Source organism: Garra rufa, chromosome 6 (assembly GCF_049309525.1).
Source record: "Garra rufa chromosome 6, GarRuf1.0, whole genome shotgun sequence".
Lineage (NCBI taxonomy): Eukaryota > Metazoa > Chordata > Actinopteri > Cypriniformes > Cyprinidae > Garra > Garra rufa.
Window position 1 is genome coordinate 12,461,101 of NC_133366.1, and position 15,658 is coordinate 12,476,758.

Below are 15,658 nucleotides of genomic sequence, written 5' to 3' on the forward strand. Positions count from 1 at the left end.
TCAAAGCTGAAATTTTAGCATCATTACTGCAGTAACATGATCCTTCAGAAATCATACTAATATTCCGATTTGCTGCTCAAAAAACATTTATTATTATTATTATTATTATTATTATTATTATTATTATTATTATGTTGAAAACAGCTGAGTAGATTTTTTTCAGGTTTCTTTGGTGAATAGAAAGTTCAGAAGAACAGCATTTATCTGAAATAGAAATCTTTTGTAACATTATAAATGTCTTCATCATTACTTTTGATCAATTTGATCAAAAGCATCCTTGCTAAATAAAAGTATTAATTTATATAATTTCTCTCTCTCACTCTCTCTTTCTCTCTCTCTCTATATATATATATTTCAGATAAATGCTGATCTATTGGATATTTCTACTCACCAAAGAATCCTAAAAAAAATGTACTGAACTGTTTTAAATATTGATAATAGTTATTTTAAATAGTAAAAATATTTCATAACATCATAAAAGCATCATATTCAAAACACAAAATTATTTAATACTAAATTTAACCTTTCCTTTTTAACCTAAATTTCTGAGGTTTGGTTGTTTTTACTTGATCATCCAAAAATTATTTTTTTCCTATCATAAAATATATGATTTTAGTTTGAAGGAAAAAATTCCAAAGAATAAAAGAAACTAAAATTCTATTTAAAAAAAGTATTTATTTATTTTATTTTTTCCTTTACAAAATCATCCTTAATTATTTCTTCAAGGGTATAAAAGTGTCAGCACACATATTATAGTACACCCATATTTAATTTTGTGTTTTATGGTTTATTTTATCATTGCTATGGTTTCACTGTCAATGCTGTAGTAAAATCATGGTTATTTTGTAGTTACTACAATATTACTATAAAAATCCATGGTTTATTTTGTAGTTACTATGGTTTTACTACAAAAACCACAATCTTCCTTTGGTTACTGTAGTAGAGCCATGGTTTATTTTGTAGTTAGTATGGTTTTACTGCAAAAAAACATAGTTAAACCATGGTTATTTTTAGTTACCATGGTTGTATTCGAGATCCTATAGTAAAACCATGGTTAATTCTGTGGTTACTATATGGTTTTAATACAAAAACCATAGTTAAACCATGTTTTTGTCGTAAAACCATGGTTTATTTTGTAGTTACCATGGTCGTACTCGAAATCTTATAGTAAAATCATGGTTAATTCTGTGGTTACTATATGGTTTTAATACAAAAGCCATAGTTAAACCATGTTTTTGTCGTAAAACCATGTTTTTTTTTGTAGTTACTATGGTCATACTCGAAATCTTATAGTAAAATCATGGTTAATTCTGTGGTTACTATATGGTTTTAATACAAAAACCATAGTTAAACCATGTTTTTGTCGTAAAACCATGGTTTATTTTGTAGTTACCATGGTCGTACTCGAAATCTTATAGTAAAATCATGGTTAATTCTGTGGTTACTATATGGTTTTAATACAAAAGCCATAGTTAAACCATGTTTTTGTCGTAAAACCATGTTTTTTTTTGTAGTTACTATGGTCATACTCGAAATCTTATAGTAAAATCATGGTTAATTCTGTGGTTACTATATGGTTTTAATACAAAAACCATAGTTAAACCATGTTTTTGTTGTAAAACCATGGTTTATTTTGTAGTTACCATGGTTGTACTCGAAATCTTATAGTAAAATCATGGTTAATTCTGCGGTTACTATATGGTTTTAATACAAAAACCATAGTTAAACCATGTTTTTGTCGTAAAACCATGTTTTTTTTGTAGTTACTATGGTCGTATTCGAGATCCTATAGTAAAATCATGGTTAATTCTGTGGTTACTATATGGTTTTAATACAAAAACCATAGTTAAACCATGTTTTTGTTGTAAAACCATGGTTAATTCTGTGGTTACTATATGGTTTTAATACAAAAGACATAGTTAAACCATGGTTTTTGTCGTAAAACCATGGTTTATTTTGTAGTTACTACGGTTTTACTATAAAAAAACATGCTTTATTTTGTAGTTACTATGGTTGTACTATACCATAGACCAAAAACCATAAACCATTGTTACAAAAAAAAAAAACACATGATTTTCATAAGGGTTTGCCACAGAATTACAGCTATAGAACACATGCACTTGTTTAACTTTTTTTTTTTTTTTACATTGATCTCTCACTGCAGTCACTTAACATTATCCATTAGTCTCTGAAGCGGAATAGCCTATATTGTTAAAAAGAGAGTATGCTATTGCATTCACCTTTTCTGTCCGCTCATCTCAGAATTACCATGATATACAGTATTTTCAAATGCCTTTAAAGCATGTGAGAAACAGCGCGCTCCTGTGAGGTTCCTTCAGTGGGTTCCAGTGTGGCTCCAGACTCAGGAGCAGCACATGCACACGCGCTTTCTGTCTCTTCTACCTCCGTGTTTGTCACCCACCCGCACGAGCCCGTCTCCCCCTCCTCCCTGAGCATGTGGGTACGGATGGATGGCGCACAGGCCCGTCTGAAAGGACAATAAAGCACAAAGGCGCTGGTGAGTTCTTCTTTTTCCTCTGCGAAACACCACATTAGAATATGCGCGTTATAGCACGGCACAGGAGATACGATGGAATCAATGTACAGCTGTGTGTTCAGATCAAGAGCTTTTGTGTCCGCATCACCTCCTGCGAACCGCGTCCTGAGCAGCATCCCTTTAAACCTCAAGTGTTTCCTTCGTACACTGAGACGCAAACGTGAGCGTGCATGCCATTTCTGGGTACCAACAGCTAAATGTAAATGAGTCATTGCTAAAACAGCCTATCAGCCTGTGTTTATTACATTAAATGTACAGTGTGTGCTGCGATGATGCGGATGTAGGTAAAGAAAATATAAGAAGTGTCTTTGGAGGAGATCTAGGTGTCTGCACCTTCGCGTAAAGTAAAAGCGAGAGACAAAATAAGGGAATATTTCTAAGTGAAGATGGTTTTCGACCAAGGCAAAGGTGTCGATTTGTACCCTGCGCAATACTGAACATGCGAAGGCATGCGGTTCATGATGTGCATCTGATCACAATCCATGCGAGCTGTATATTAAATATTCTGATAACTGATATTACATAATGGTTTTTTTAATTATTTAATTTTAAATATGCAATTGTATAATTTGAGCCTGTGGTATAAAATGTATTATAGCATTGCTATAAAGAAACTGTTGCACTGTAAACAGTCTAAATATGTAGATCATTTAGCCTAATTTTTGCATTATTGAATAGATTGCAAATTTGACATGAAATTTGACTAAAAATGAACAATAATGTAATTTGTCTGCAAATTAACAGTGACAATTCAGAATGACAATGACTAACAATGAATTAAAATATCTTTAAAATATTTCAGAAAAGTGAATAATAAAAATCTTTTAGAGAACAAAGACTTGGTACTTGTTTTAGGTTTTTGACATACATTATACAACATTATAAGTATGATTTTTATGTATGGTTTTTTATGTCTTTTTAACCGGTTTACTTAATTTGCAATTAAATTTGTAGTTGAAATTAAAAATGATTACTGACTTAGGAAGGACTCTTTTTAAAACGACTTGCATTTGGTGTAACTCAATATGTTCAGGTTGTTTCAGTCATATGCAGTAAATGAACAGGCTATTTAATTTTCAACATCTATACAACTTTTGTAATAACTTTCTGTATACCTTATCTTTACCTTCTCAGATCTTGCAGGACTCAATAATGCCCACACTGAAAAGAATGTGTCCAAATGTCTGGTTTCCTCAAAGCCAGTCTCTGAAATTCAGTCAATGAAGTCCACAGAAATTCTCTCTCCCTGCTCTGGGTGGAGCCACCCTAATAAAAGGTGAGGTTACTTCACAAAACCCAGATTATTACACATGAACCATATGTAAATGCTCACTGATGCTTCAGAAGGAAAAACAATGCAATAAGAGCCGGGGGTGAAAACATTTGGAATTTGAAGATCAGGGTAAATTTTACTTATTTTGTCTTCTGGGAAACATAAGTATCTTCTGTAGCTTCTAAAGAGCAGTACTAAATGAAAAAAAAAAAAAAAAAGATATTTAGGCAAAATAAGAAAAATGTACAATTCTTCATACTGTTCAATAGTTTTCACCCCCTGCTCTTAATGCATCCCTTTTCCTTCTGGAGCATCAGTGAGCATTTAAATCTTCTGTAATAGTTGCATATAAGTCCCTTAGTTGTTAAGTCCCTAAGTTAGTGCTAAATAAAAAAAATAACATGCATTCTTTATGATCCCTCTTATTTTGGTAAAATAAATAACATTTTGCAGATTCTGCAAGGTGTATGTGTGAACTTTTGAGATTTGGCACCATAATATTGTATACCTTTTCAAGTAGATTTGAGTTAATTATTCTATATAGTACATTAAATACTATTAAGAACACAATAGTGACATGATAAAAATGTTTTATCATAATTTTTTAATTCCAATCCAACTTTTTTGTTTAGCTGAAATGGAGGATGAAGATGGTACTTGTTTACTTGATGTTTTGTGGTAAGTGTTGTTACAGCAAGTAAATGGACTTTTCTTAGTTTGTATGTATTATATAAAGTGGTCACACCAGAAGATTTGCAAGATATTTTGCTCATCTAAATGTTTCTAAATGCTTTCTAAATGTTTTACTTTTAAACAGTGACCCTCAAGCCCTAAATGATTTTCTTCATGGGACAAATGAGGTATGGAGGGATCCTTATATTACTGTGTGGCTTTAATTGTTAAGTTAGTTACATTATTGACTACCTGTTACAGTTCTTCTTTAGAGTTCTTCAAAACTTGTTTCAGCTGTGATCATTTTGTAACCTTTGCACACTAATAAGGTCATATGCAGAGAGATCTTACACGGATAACTTACAAGAACCTTAAACGGAAGAAAATCTTGTGTTTGTGTAGAAGTACAAGTTCTATAAAATTACCCCATGTAATTAACTGTTCCTCCTCCCTTCTGTTCAAACAGCTGCCAAGTGGAGACTTACTCATTAATTCATCCTCTGGAGAGCCATCACTCTTCACAGACACTCCGGTAAGTCTAGACCTCTCTCCCCATGGAAGGAGCAGCATACAGATTTGTTTCATCTGGGACCTCCCAGAACATGTCTGTCTGTCTGTATAACAAATCCTGATTTTTAGAATCAAAAAGTGAATTTGCAATTCTAAGCTTTAAAATGGTTGTTTGTCATTATTAAACAAGTTCTATTAACATAATTGTTGTGACTTTTTTGCAGAGCCCTGCGTCTCTGTTAGGAGATGATGCTAGTTCTCAGGATCTCTCCTTTCTGGAAGAGGCACTGCTGGCATCACCAGCATCATCACTAGGAAGTGGAGGTCCTGAGGCGCATGAAGAACCCAGTGTCCAACTAGTGGAACAGCAAAAAGAGTCAGATGAGATCTGTGACATTCTCCAGCAGAGTCTCCAAGAGGCAGACATCACTGAGGACACCCTTGCATTAGAAGCAGGACTTGCCCAAACATCAGAAATGCTCCAGCTTGATTTGTCTGATGCACCACTTCCTTTGCCTGCAACACCATATTTTTCCAAGCCACTGACTATTCCTGGCTTGATCTCTTTACCAAAGGACACTCAAACAGCTGTGGAGCCTCCTCAGCCATCTTTGTTAGCTGTCGGCCCAGGATGCCCCTCACTCAAACCTCCAGGAACCCAGTTAATGAGTATACTTCCTGGGAATGTCTTCCCCACACCTCCACTCGAGGCGTCCTTTTCTATTAATTCAGCACAAAGCACCAGCATGATTATTCAAAAGACCCTACCAAGCCGCCAGATGTTGGCCTCCACCGTTAGAACGATTGCTCCATCAGGGGTCATGCTGCAAAAAACTCCTCTACCCATCCAGCCTAAGTTACCTGTCAGTATCCAGCCCAGGCTCGTACAGATTAGTCCCAGGCCATCAGGACAAAAACCATTGCCAGGATTTGCCTTCATCTCAACAAACACGTCACAGAGTGTCTTGTTATCCCCTTCTCTTGGCTCAAAGCAGTCCTTACAAGCACAGTCGGCACCAAGTGTCAGCAAACCTGTTCTGGTTGGTCAGGGTGGCCCCATTGTCATTCAGCCCCAGGATCCTTTTCAGGGCCAGAGGCAATTCTTTATGCCAAGCCAGTCTACCAGCATTCCAAGGTGTATTCTTAGTACACCAAGTAATCAGGTGTCTAATAAACCCAATGTTGACAGTTCTCATATTGTGACTGTACGCCCAAGGCAAATCAACTTCAGCCCTATCTTCACCTCCCCAACTGGACAGCTCACCTTAAAACAAGGGGCTCTTCTGTCAGGGTCCTTACCAATTCGGTCAACACCTCCTACAGTCTTCCAGATGCCAACACAGCTAGCAGGAACCTATGCGCCTCAAGTGCAGGGGCAGCAAAACACTGTTGGAAACCAGATCACATTGATTAATAATGCCAATATGCTTATTCCTGATATGACCACCATACCAATAGTGAATGGTCAGCCACTGATACAAAGTGTGCCTTTGGTGCCTCAAGCCCAAAGTGCTCTAATAGGGAAACCTGAGGGAAAGGTGAGTCTTAGCCAGAATTCAGTGCTTCTCTTGCCTGAGAGAACAACAAAAGATCAGGAGAAAGTCAACAAACCGTTTCAAGTGAGTTTATATTTTGTTGTAACAATGTTAGAAATGGTGTTTGTGTTCCTGTTAAAGGTTGGTGGCTTAACGCATTTGTTTACTGTTTTCATTCACTCCAGGAGAGCAGATTGCTTCCTCCAACTTCAGTGGAAGCAGAGATTCACTGTCTGCCCTCTCCAGTATCAACTCTACTACAGTTGCCCCCCAATATTAGTTGTACCCCTGAGACAGTTTTGTCATTATCCCCCCAGCTGATCACCCAGACTGGAGAGCAACAATTTACTGAACAAGAGCATAACCCATTGCAACACAATCAGGCTTTAGTACATCCTCACCAACAGGTAAATTGTGCTCTTTGAATTGCATTCAAACACAGACATTATCTGTAACAGCATATTAGGAGTGTTGTATCACAGTAAATACAAAACTTGTCTTTCCCTGCAGTATCCACTTAAACCGACAACCACCCAAGATTCCTTAGCTGCAACTTTGCTTGTGGAAATGGACAACCACATCTCTAGTGCTGTAGGAGAGGCTGAGGATTCGCTCACATCCTTGACTGCATCTGAGACTTTCTCTTCATTGTGTGAGAGTGAAGAGATCCTTATGCCAGCGTACCATGGTTCAGAGCACAACAATATTCTATTGCAGTCTCCTATTGACCAGTGCTCTGTGAAGACCACAGGCACAGACTCAATAAAGGGCTCAACACCCCCAGACTCAGATCAGCAGGATTCCTCTGTGTTGATTGCTGTTGGTGCTGACCCCAAGGAGGGGCCAGTAAGGAGTAAGAGCCCTTGCTCTTCCTCAGAGAAGCTGTTGATGTATCCGGAGGAACTAGGCCAAAGTCATGTGTTAACTGAGCTCAGCAGAACCTTAGAGTCAACAGCAGAGTACAAGCAGCAATACAACAAACTTGACACAGGTAGATTCTTAAATGAGAATAATTGTTTATCAGTAATGATGAATGTTATTGCTGAAGCTGTGAAAGAACAACTAAACAATGCTTTTGTTAGAAAGCATTTTAAATTTCAAATTAAACTTTAAACTTATACCTCCCCTGATTAGAGCTCACAGTCCCTAGGAACAGTGGGATAATCTCTTTGGACCAGCATGAGTTACAGGAGAAGGTACATCTCGAAAACAGACTGCTTGCCCAAGACAAGGAGACCTTCTCAGCACTTCTGAAGAACCAGGTTCAGGTGCAAATATTAAAAATGAAATGTATTGTCTTAGTCTAGGGGTGCCTAAACTCAGTCCTGGAGGGCCGGTGTCCTGCAGAGTTTAGCTCCAAACCCAATCAGACACACCTGAGCCAGCTAATCAAGCTCTTACTAAGCATACTAGAAACTTCCCGGCAAGTGTGTTGAAGCAAGTTGGATCTAAACTCTGCAGGACACCGGCCCTCCAGGACTGAGTTTAGGCACCCCTGTCTTAGTGTCAGATCACAGTAGATATCACCAAGATGTGATATTTCAAAGGTATTCTTAATAGAGAGTAAAGTAATTCTAAATTTCAGAGCAAGTCTGGATTTGAAAGATTATGTTATTAATATTCCTTCTGTGCCACAGACCCCAACCTCAATCACGGATCCAAAAGAGAAGCTGACACTAGCAAAGAGGCAACACAGGTAAGTAAAAATAGAATTATTCATTAGCATTTTAGTACTACGTAGACATCAGTATTGATTCAAAAAGATGTAAGCTGTAGAGTTACTTGCATGGAACTCTGGAACAGATTTGATTGGGGAATAAAAGACAATACGTTTCAAGTCACAGTACACTTACCGTAGGTTTGGAATGCCCAAATCTGTTCCCTGACAGATTCCTTCCTGCAGAATTTAGTTTCAATACTGCACCGACACACCAACCTGTTATTATCAAGTGTTTCTAAAGATGTGATTCAGATGGTTTTGATTAGGGTTGGAGCTGAACTTTGTAGGAAGATCAATCTCCAGGAACAGGTGTAAACACGACTACCTTTGGTATTTAAGTTGCAATGTAACCCTATTGCACCCAGGCACAATGGGCAGAGGTCAAAACAAGAAATGTTTTGTATGCTTTCCAGGGAAGAAATACATTAAAGCAACACTTCTGACCACAACAAAGTGTATTGTAAACACAAAAGCTTTTCCTTAGAGTAGGGGTGCCAAACTCAGCTTCTGGTGGACCAGAGTCTTGCAGAGCTTAACTTAAACCCTAATTAAACACACCTGATCCGACTAATCAAGTCCTTAGGGATTACTTCTAAACTACACAAAGGTCTACTGAAGCAGAGTTAGAACTCAATTCTGCAGGACTGTTGAGCTGTTTGACATCCCTGCCCTAGAGAGAAAATCTGTGTCAGTGTTTTAGAGACAAAAACACTGTGTAAAGATCCCACAGCAGGAACTAATCCCTGTTTCAGGAACAATTTGAGGAACTACTTTTGTTCTTTTCACCTAAGTAACTCTTTTGTCTTTGAGCCATACCCTGAACTGTGTTAGATATACCAGTTGCCAGTGTTTTTGTTGGTTTTCTTCTACCAAAGAAAAACCTCAATTTCTTTCATGTAATAGGTGAGGCAAAGCTGAAATCTAGAAACCTAGATAGGTGGTCAGAATCAGTGTCTCATTCTGCCTGTTAACTTGTTGGGGGAAAAAAAGAGGACATTACGTCTGCATGAAGGAATTCTGAGACTGTAGTGTCTCTGTCCCATAGTAGAGTTAAAGCAGCTTTTATACATTCATTGATAATATAGGGTGCAATACTGAGTCCAAATGGCACCACGAGAAGCTTGTACAGTTTGCTGTAAAACTAGAGATGTTAACTATGTGCAACATACATATTAAAAACTGATTAGAGATTGATAATAAGGTGGCTAAATAAAGTGGTCATGGTCTAATGATTAGAGAATTAGACTTGTAACCCAAAGGTCACAGGATCGAGTCTCGGTAGCGGCAGGGATTGTAGGTGGAAGAAGTAGTGACGAGCACCCTCTTCTACCCTCAATGTTTTTACATTTTTGTTTAAGAATGGAGAGCTGAGGGTTAGGTGCTGCTCCTGTTTGGACTTTGGTAATGGGCTTTGACCTAAATGTTCCACTGTAGAAAGACCAAAAGAGGCCAAGCTATTCCATGTGGGTAACATACAGTGTATATTAGCTCTTGATGGACATGTGTTGCAAAAAAGGCTTATTCCAGACCCACCTTTTTGCAATGAGAGTAGAAGCTGCTTTTAGATTAAAGCAGTGTTTCCTAACCCCATTCCTGGAGGCACGCCAACAGTATACATTTTGTCTCACTTTTCTGACCCATTCATTTTAGGACTTGGAGACTCGACTAATGAGCTGATGAGTTAAATCAGATGTTTGATTAGAGCTTGAAAATGTGTACTGTAGGTGTACCTCTGGGAACCGGGCTGAGAAACAATGGAGTTAACTCATTGAATAATGAGCTACTTCAACATCCAATAAGACTGAAAACCACAATATTGGAGGGGTCTCGCCAGTTTGAATGATAGCTGGCCTAAATGTCTGTTGGGAAGAATAGTAACATCAACGTCACTGGCCATGCAGTACAGGAGGACTATAAGTATCTCAAACTCTTCCTGGCCTTCTTCCACTTTACTGATGTGAGCAAGCAGATATTTTAAGACAGGGGTCTCCAACCCTGCTCCTGGAGAGCTACTGTCCTGCATATTTCAGCTCCAACCCCAGTTGAACATCTGAACCAGCTAATGAAAGTGTTCAGGGCTACTCGATAATTACAGACAGGTGAGTAGGGTTGGAACTGTAGTCTGCAGGATGGTAGCTCTCCAGAAACAGGGTTGGAGATGCCTATTATAAGGTCAAATTCCACTAGCAGTGAAGTAAGAGCAGGACATGTCATTCTTTTGCTTTGTCTAGGACAGGGGTGACCAAACTCAGTCCTGGAGGGCCAGTGTCCTGCAGAGTTTAGCTCCAACCCCAATTAGACACACCTGAACCAGCTAATCAGGCTCTTACTAGACATACTAGAAACTTCCCGGCCGGTGTGTTGAGGCAAGTTGGAGCTAAACTCTGCAGGACACTGAACCTCCAGGACTGAGTTTGGGCACCTCTGGTCTAGGACACCATAGTGAGATATTCAGTAAATGTTCACTATTCATTTTCAGGTTCAAACAGCAGCTGTTTTTGGACCACAGTGCTGTTCTCAACCCAAACACTTTGGATCCATTTGTTTCAGTGGAGGATGCTTTGAGACATTTGTTGCCATACCATACTTGTGCTAGAGCTCTACCAAGCCAGGCTGACGTTATCTCAGGTTTGACTCCGGTCAAGAAGTTTAAATTTGATAATATTTTATGGAATTGTTGTCTTATATCCATCATTCTTTGTGCAGTGGACAAGCAGTTTGAGTGCGTTTCAGCTGTTCTGTTAAAACGAATCAAAGACATGCTGAACAAGTACAGGAAACTACTTCTGACTGAATCCCAGGTAACAACTGACATCATTTATCACTACTCCAGAATCACTGACCAAAGTCATTGTCCTGAAACTCTAAACACCATTTTGGCTCTTTGGAATAAAAAATAAAAAAAAGTTGCAAGGTCTGAGTTGGTATTGCTTTCTTCAGCAGGAGAGCCCATCAGCAGAGATGGTGATGCTAGAGCGTTTGTTTCTCCAGTCAGAGAGAGTCTCACTGGTGGAGGACAGACGCAAAGCCAGAAGAGATCCAGGTAACAAGATTTCTTTGTTTCTCACTAGTTTCTTTCTCACGAATTCTATAAAGCAGGTTTCCTCAAATACAACTCTGGAGGGATACTTCACTGAAGCATTCAGCTCAAACCCCAAACTCATGAACCTGTAATTTTCTAGTAACTCTAAAGGTCTTGAATTCATTTGCTTAGGTGTCTTTGATTAGGGTTGGCCCCTCCAGGGTTGAATTTGAGAAACTCAGCCACAGAATACATGCACTCTGATCTGAAAGAGTGAAATGTGAACAGGTTTCATTATTTTGGTGGTTCAGCAGAGTCCTTCCTCATGTCCCCGCCCAAGAACTCATCCTCAGTCCAGACTGGCCTTGCTGGTTGTCCGCCATCTCCACCATCATGGACACTGCAATCCGACAGACCTCCTGGCCTCAAGACATATCGCTCCAGCAGCAAAGGAGCAATACGCCTCACTATCAAACATGAGTCGGGATCCCGCAAAGTTATCCACAACTCATGTGATGCCTCGCATGCCATCTCTGGGTTTAAGCGAAACTACAGCGGGGAGTTAACTACGGGAGGAGCCATTCACGGGAACGATGAATCTCTCCAGCCTCCTTTGTCAAATGTTGCAGAGAACAAAATTGATCAGAGGTCAGATCAGCTGAACAAGCTGAATTTGCACCTTGACATGGAAACAATTAGGACAGGTAGGGATTCCCAGAATCTATTGGATTCTGTGACCAGGCAAGACTATGTAGCTCCAAGGGTGCAAGGCTTACTTCCAGAGCAGTGCACTCCAGTGCTTAAAAGGAACAAGCTGGCTGCTTCTACATCGGAGTCTCCCAGTTTGCCTGCATTAGTGGAAGACGGGGAACTGAGTGAACATCTGCAAAGTGCTTTAGACAGCATCCTGGAGCTGCAAAGGTTGCAGGGTTCTGTAGCAGGGGTTAAACCCAAGATTCAGCAGCCTCTTCCACTGGATCAGACAGTCAGCACCATGCTAGAAGGACAACTATGAGACAACTTTGAGAAAGGAAAAGCTTCAAGATTCAGGATATTTGGCGTTCACATCCTGCATTCCACATTCAGCAGAGACTCATTTTTATTAATTAATTTTCCTGAGGAAGAAAGTCCTATGAATTATTATTTATTGTGTAAAGAGTGTAAATAGAATCTGGGAAGTTTCTTGAATCTTTGGAACCTTTTTGTGGAGATGCATTATACTAATTTATAGCCTTTTATCAGTTTAAGACAACACGAGTGCAGTTTGGCTATATGTACAGTTGAAGTCAAAAGTTTACATACACCCTGCAGAATCTGCAAAATGAGTCCCTTGTTTGTCCTGAACAGTTAAACTGACTGCTGTTTTTCTGAAAAATCCTTCAGGTCCCACAAATTCTTTGTTTTTCCAGCATTTGTGTGTATTTGAACCCTTTCCAACAATAACTGTATGATTTTGAGATCCATCTTTTCACACCGAGGAACTCATATGCAACTAATACAGAATTTTCAAATGCTCACTGATGCTTCAGAATGAAACACGAACCATTAAGAGCCAGGGGTGTAAACTTTTGAACGAAATAAGGGTGTACATTTTTCGTAATTTGCCTAAATACCATACTTTTTTCATTTATTACTGCCCTTTTGAAGCTACAGAGAATACAAACGTTCCCTAGAAGACAAGTTCAATTTACCCTGCTCATCAAATTCCAAAAGTTTTCCAAAAGGCTCTTAATGCATGGTTTCCTTCTAAAGCATCAGTTAGCTTTTGAACCTTCTGTAAAAATTGCATATGAGTCCCTCAGTTGTCCTCAGTGTGAAAAAATGGATCTTAAAATCATACAGTCATTGTTGGAAAGGGTTCAAATACACAAAAATGCTGAAAAACCAAAAGAATTTGTGAGATCTGAAGGATTTTTCTGAAGAACAACAGGCAGTTTAACTGTTCAGGACAAACAAGGGACTCATGAACAACTATCACTAAACAAATACCCAGCTGTAGATCATTCAGGTAACAACACAGTATTAAGAATCAAGTGTATGTAAACTTTTTAACAGGGTCTTTTTTTTATAAATTCAACTATTATTTTCTTTTGTGGACTATATGTGACCCTGGACCACAAAACCAGTCTTAAGACGCTTGGGTATATTTGTAGCAATAGCCAAAAATACATGGTATGGGTCAAAATTATTGATTTTTATTTTATGCCAAAAATCATTAGGAAATTAAGTAAAGATCATGTTCCATTAAGATTTTTTGTAAAATTCCTACTGTAAATATATCAAAATGTAATTTTTGATTAGTAATATGCATTGTTAAGAACTTAATTTGGACAACTTTAAAGGTGATTTTCTCAGTATTTTGATTTTTTTGCACCCTCAGATTCCAGATTTTCAAATAGATGTATCTCGGCCAAATATTGTCCTATCCTAACAAACCATACACCAATAGAAAGCTTATTTATCGAGCTTTCATATGATGTATACATCTCAGTTTTGTAAAATTTAACCTTATGACTGGTTTTGTGGTCCAGGGTCACATATGTAAATGTTCAGGTGGGTACTAAAAATAAAACAACATGCATGTTGTATGATCACTCTTATTTTGGTAAAATAATGAACATTTTGCAGATTCTACAAGGTGTATGGAAACTTTTGACCTCAACTGTATACGGCATTTTTCATGTGAACGTGAATTTTGATGGGGACTTTGACTTTTGATAGGTTTGCTTGACGTTGTTTGGTTGTTTTTAATAGCTGTTTTTAATAGCTCTTTACCAAACTCTGGGGCTCCTGAGGAAGCAAACTAGAGTACGTTTATAAAAAAAAAAAAAAAAAAAAAAAAAAAATAAAAAAACGGCAGCTTGGGATACGGTTCATATGGACGTAAACTGGCCTAGCAGCCTTAACTTGTGAAAACTGCCTTATACAGCAATTGTGAGAACGAACCAAGGCAAACTGCTTGGTCGCAACTCAAGTTCAGAAAACACCAGCCAAATGAACCAAACTGACGTCAAGCAGATTTGGGTCCGCACTATAAACTCTAGTGTAAAAGCAGCTCACGTGTTGAATGCGCAGACAGTTGTTTATCCCCAAAGAAAACCCTATTTCATTCTGAAGTCACCAGCAAAACCTATTTAAGCACCAGTGAGATTTTATTAATGAATGAAAATGTAAAGCATAAAAGGACCTCTTGTTCAAATGGCAGATGTAATGTATGCCTTATTCCAACACTGCAATGAACTGTACCATTCTAGTTGTGGTTTAAGACAAGATACATAAAGCAATAAGTAGAAGATGGTTGTTAAAATATGCTTGTGCTTCAATCAAAATACATTCTATAGCAATGGAAATCCAAAAGATCATTTAACCGTTTGAAAATGATGAGTCACTCCTGATGTTCAACACACACAGACCTTGCAGAACTTTTTTTTTTTTCTCCAGTATCCGTTTACCGAAACCTAAAACACTCATAGGATCATAGGCTTTTTTCTTGACAATCTATTACAATGTCTTGCTCACGTTATACCAGCAACGATTACTTCAGAAATGTATTATGGTAAGGCATTAATGAGTGTTTTTTTTGTCCTGTTAGTAGTCAAGTTGTATGTATTGCTTCCCTGACCAATGCTATGCACTACTCTTTCAGAACACTTTGCCACCAAACTAAATACTGTGACTGGCCCTAAATGTGACGAGATGTTTGTATCAAACCATTTTGTTTGATTCTTTTGAACTTTTATGTACTATATACTGTAAAATGTAGCGTATTTGACACTGATCCAAAACATTTGACAGACAGATTGTTTCGATGCCACAATCGAAGAGGCCTTAAAGCTGCTGTACCAGATTGTCAGAATCACTAGAACAAGTCACTACTGATGTTTGTTAACCCCCTTTAAACCCAATCTCACTCATGTGACAAAACAAAGCTCTTTTTTAATTTACATTTCTATAGACTATTTATTAAATCATGATTTTCTAAGTAATAAACAGTTAAACTGTAAGAGTGTGGGATTGTTTTATGAACTGCAATAATTCAGGATGTGAAAAATCAGTAGGGGAGAGTGGGGTAAGAAGAGCCATTTTTACTTACGTGGCCCTTAAGATAAGGGAAATTGAGGCAGAAGTACAATGAAAGCATCTAAAGTAATTTCAGGATGTTTCCTATCATTTTAAATGATCAGAATGCATCTTCGACAAAGGCTTTCTTTAAAAAAAAAAAAAAAAAAAAAGCATTCCTGTGGCTCAATTTGCCCTGGGCTAGGGGTAAGTTGAACCAAGTCAGACTCAAACTGACCGAATCTGACTGTATCTGATTCAGAACCATGTGACATTTGGTTAATTTATATAAAAAACTAACAAATCAAAT

General features: G+C 38.0%; 1 protein-coding gene across 1 annotated transcript; it reads left to right on the top strand.

The window, feature by feature from the left end:
• Positions 1–4,466: 4,466 nt before the first annotated feature.
• Positions 4,467–14,116, top strand: LOC141337088 (BRD4-interacting chromatin-remodeling complex-associated protein). Its single transcript, XM_073842845.1, has 12 exons — positions 4,467–4,508; positions 4,648–4,690; positions 4,969–5,034; positions 5,237–6,631; positions 6,733–6,954; positions 7,058–7,538; positions 7,682–7,815; positions 8,185–8,243; positions 10,747–10,895; positions 10,974–11,068; positions 11,208–11,310; positions 11,601–14,116. The coding sequence occupies exons 1-12, from the start codon at positions 4,468–4,470 to the stop codon at positions 12,302–12,304; spliced, it is 3,492 nt and encodes a 1,163-aa protein (XP_073698946.1). The 5' UTR covers position 4,467; the 3' UTR covers positions 12,305–14,116.
• The last annotated feature ends 1,542 nt before the right edge of the window (positions 14,117–15,658 follow it).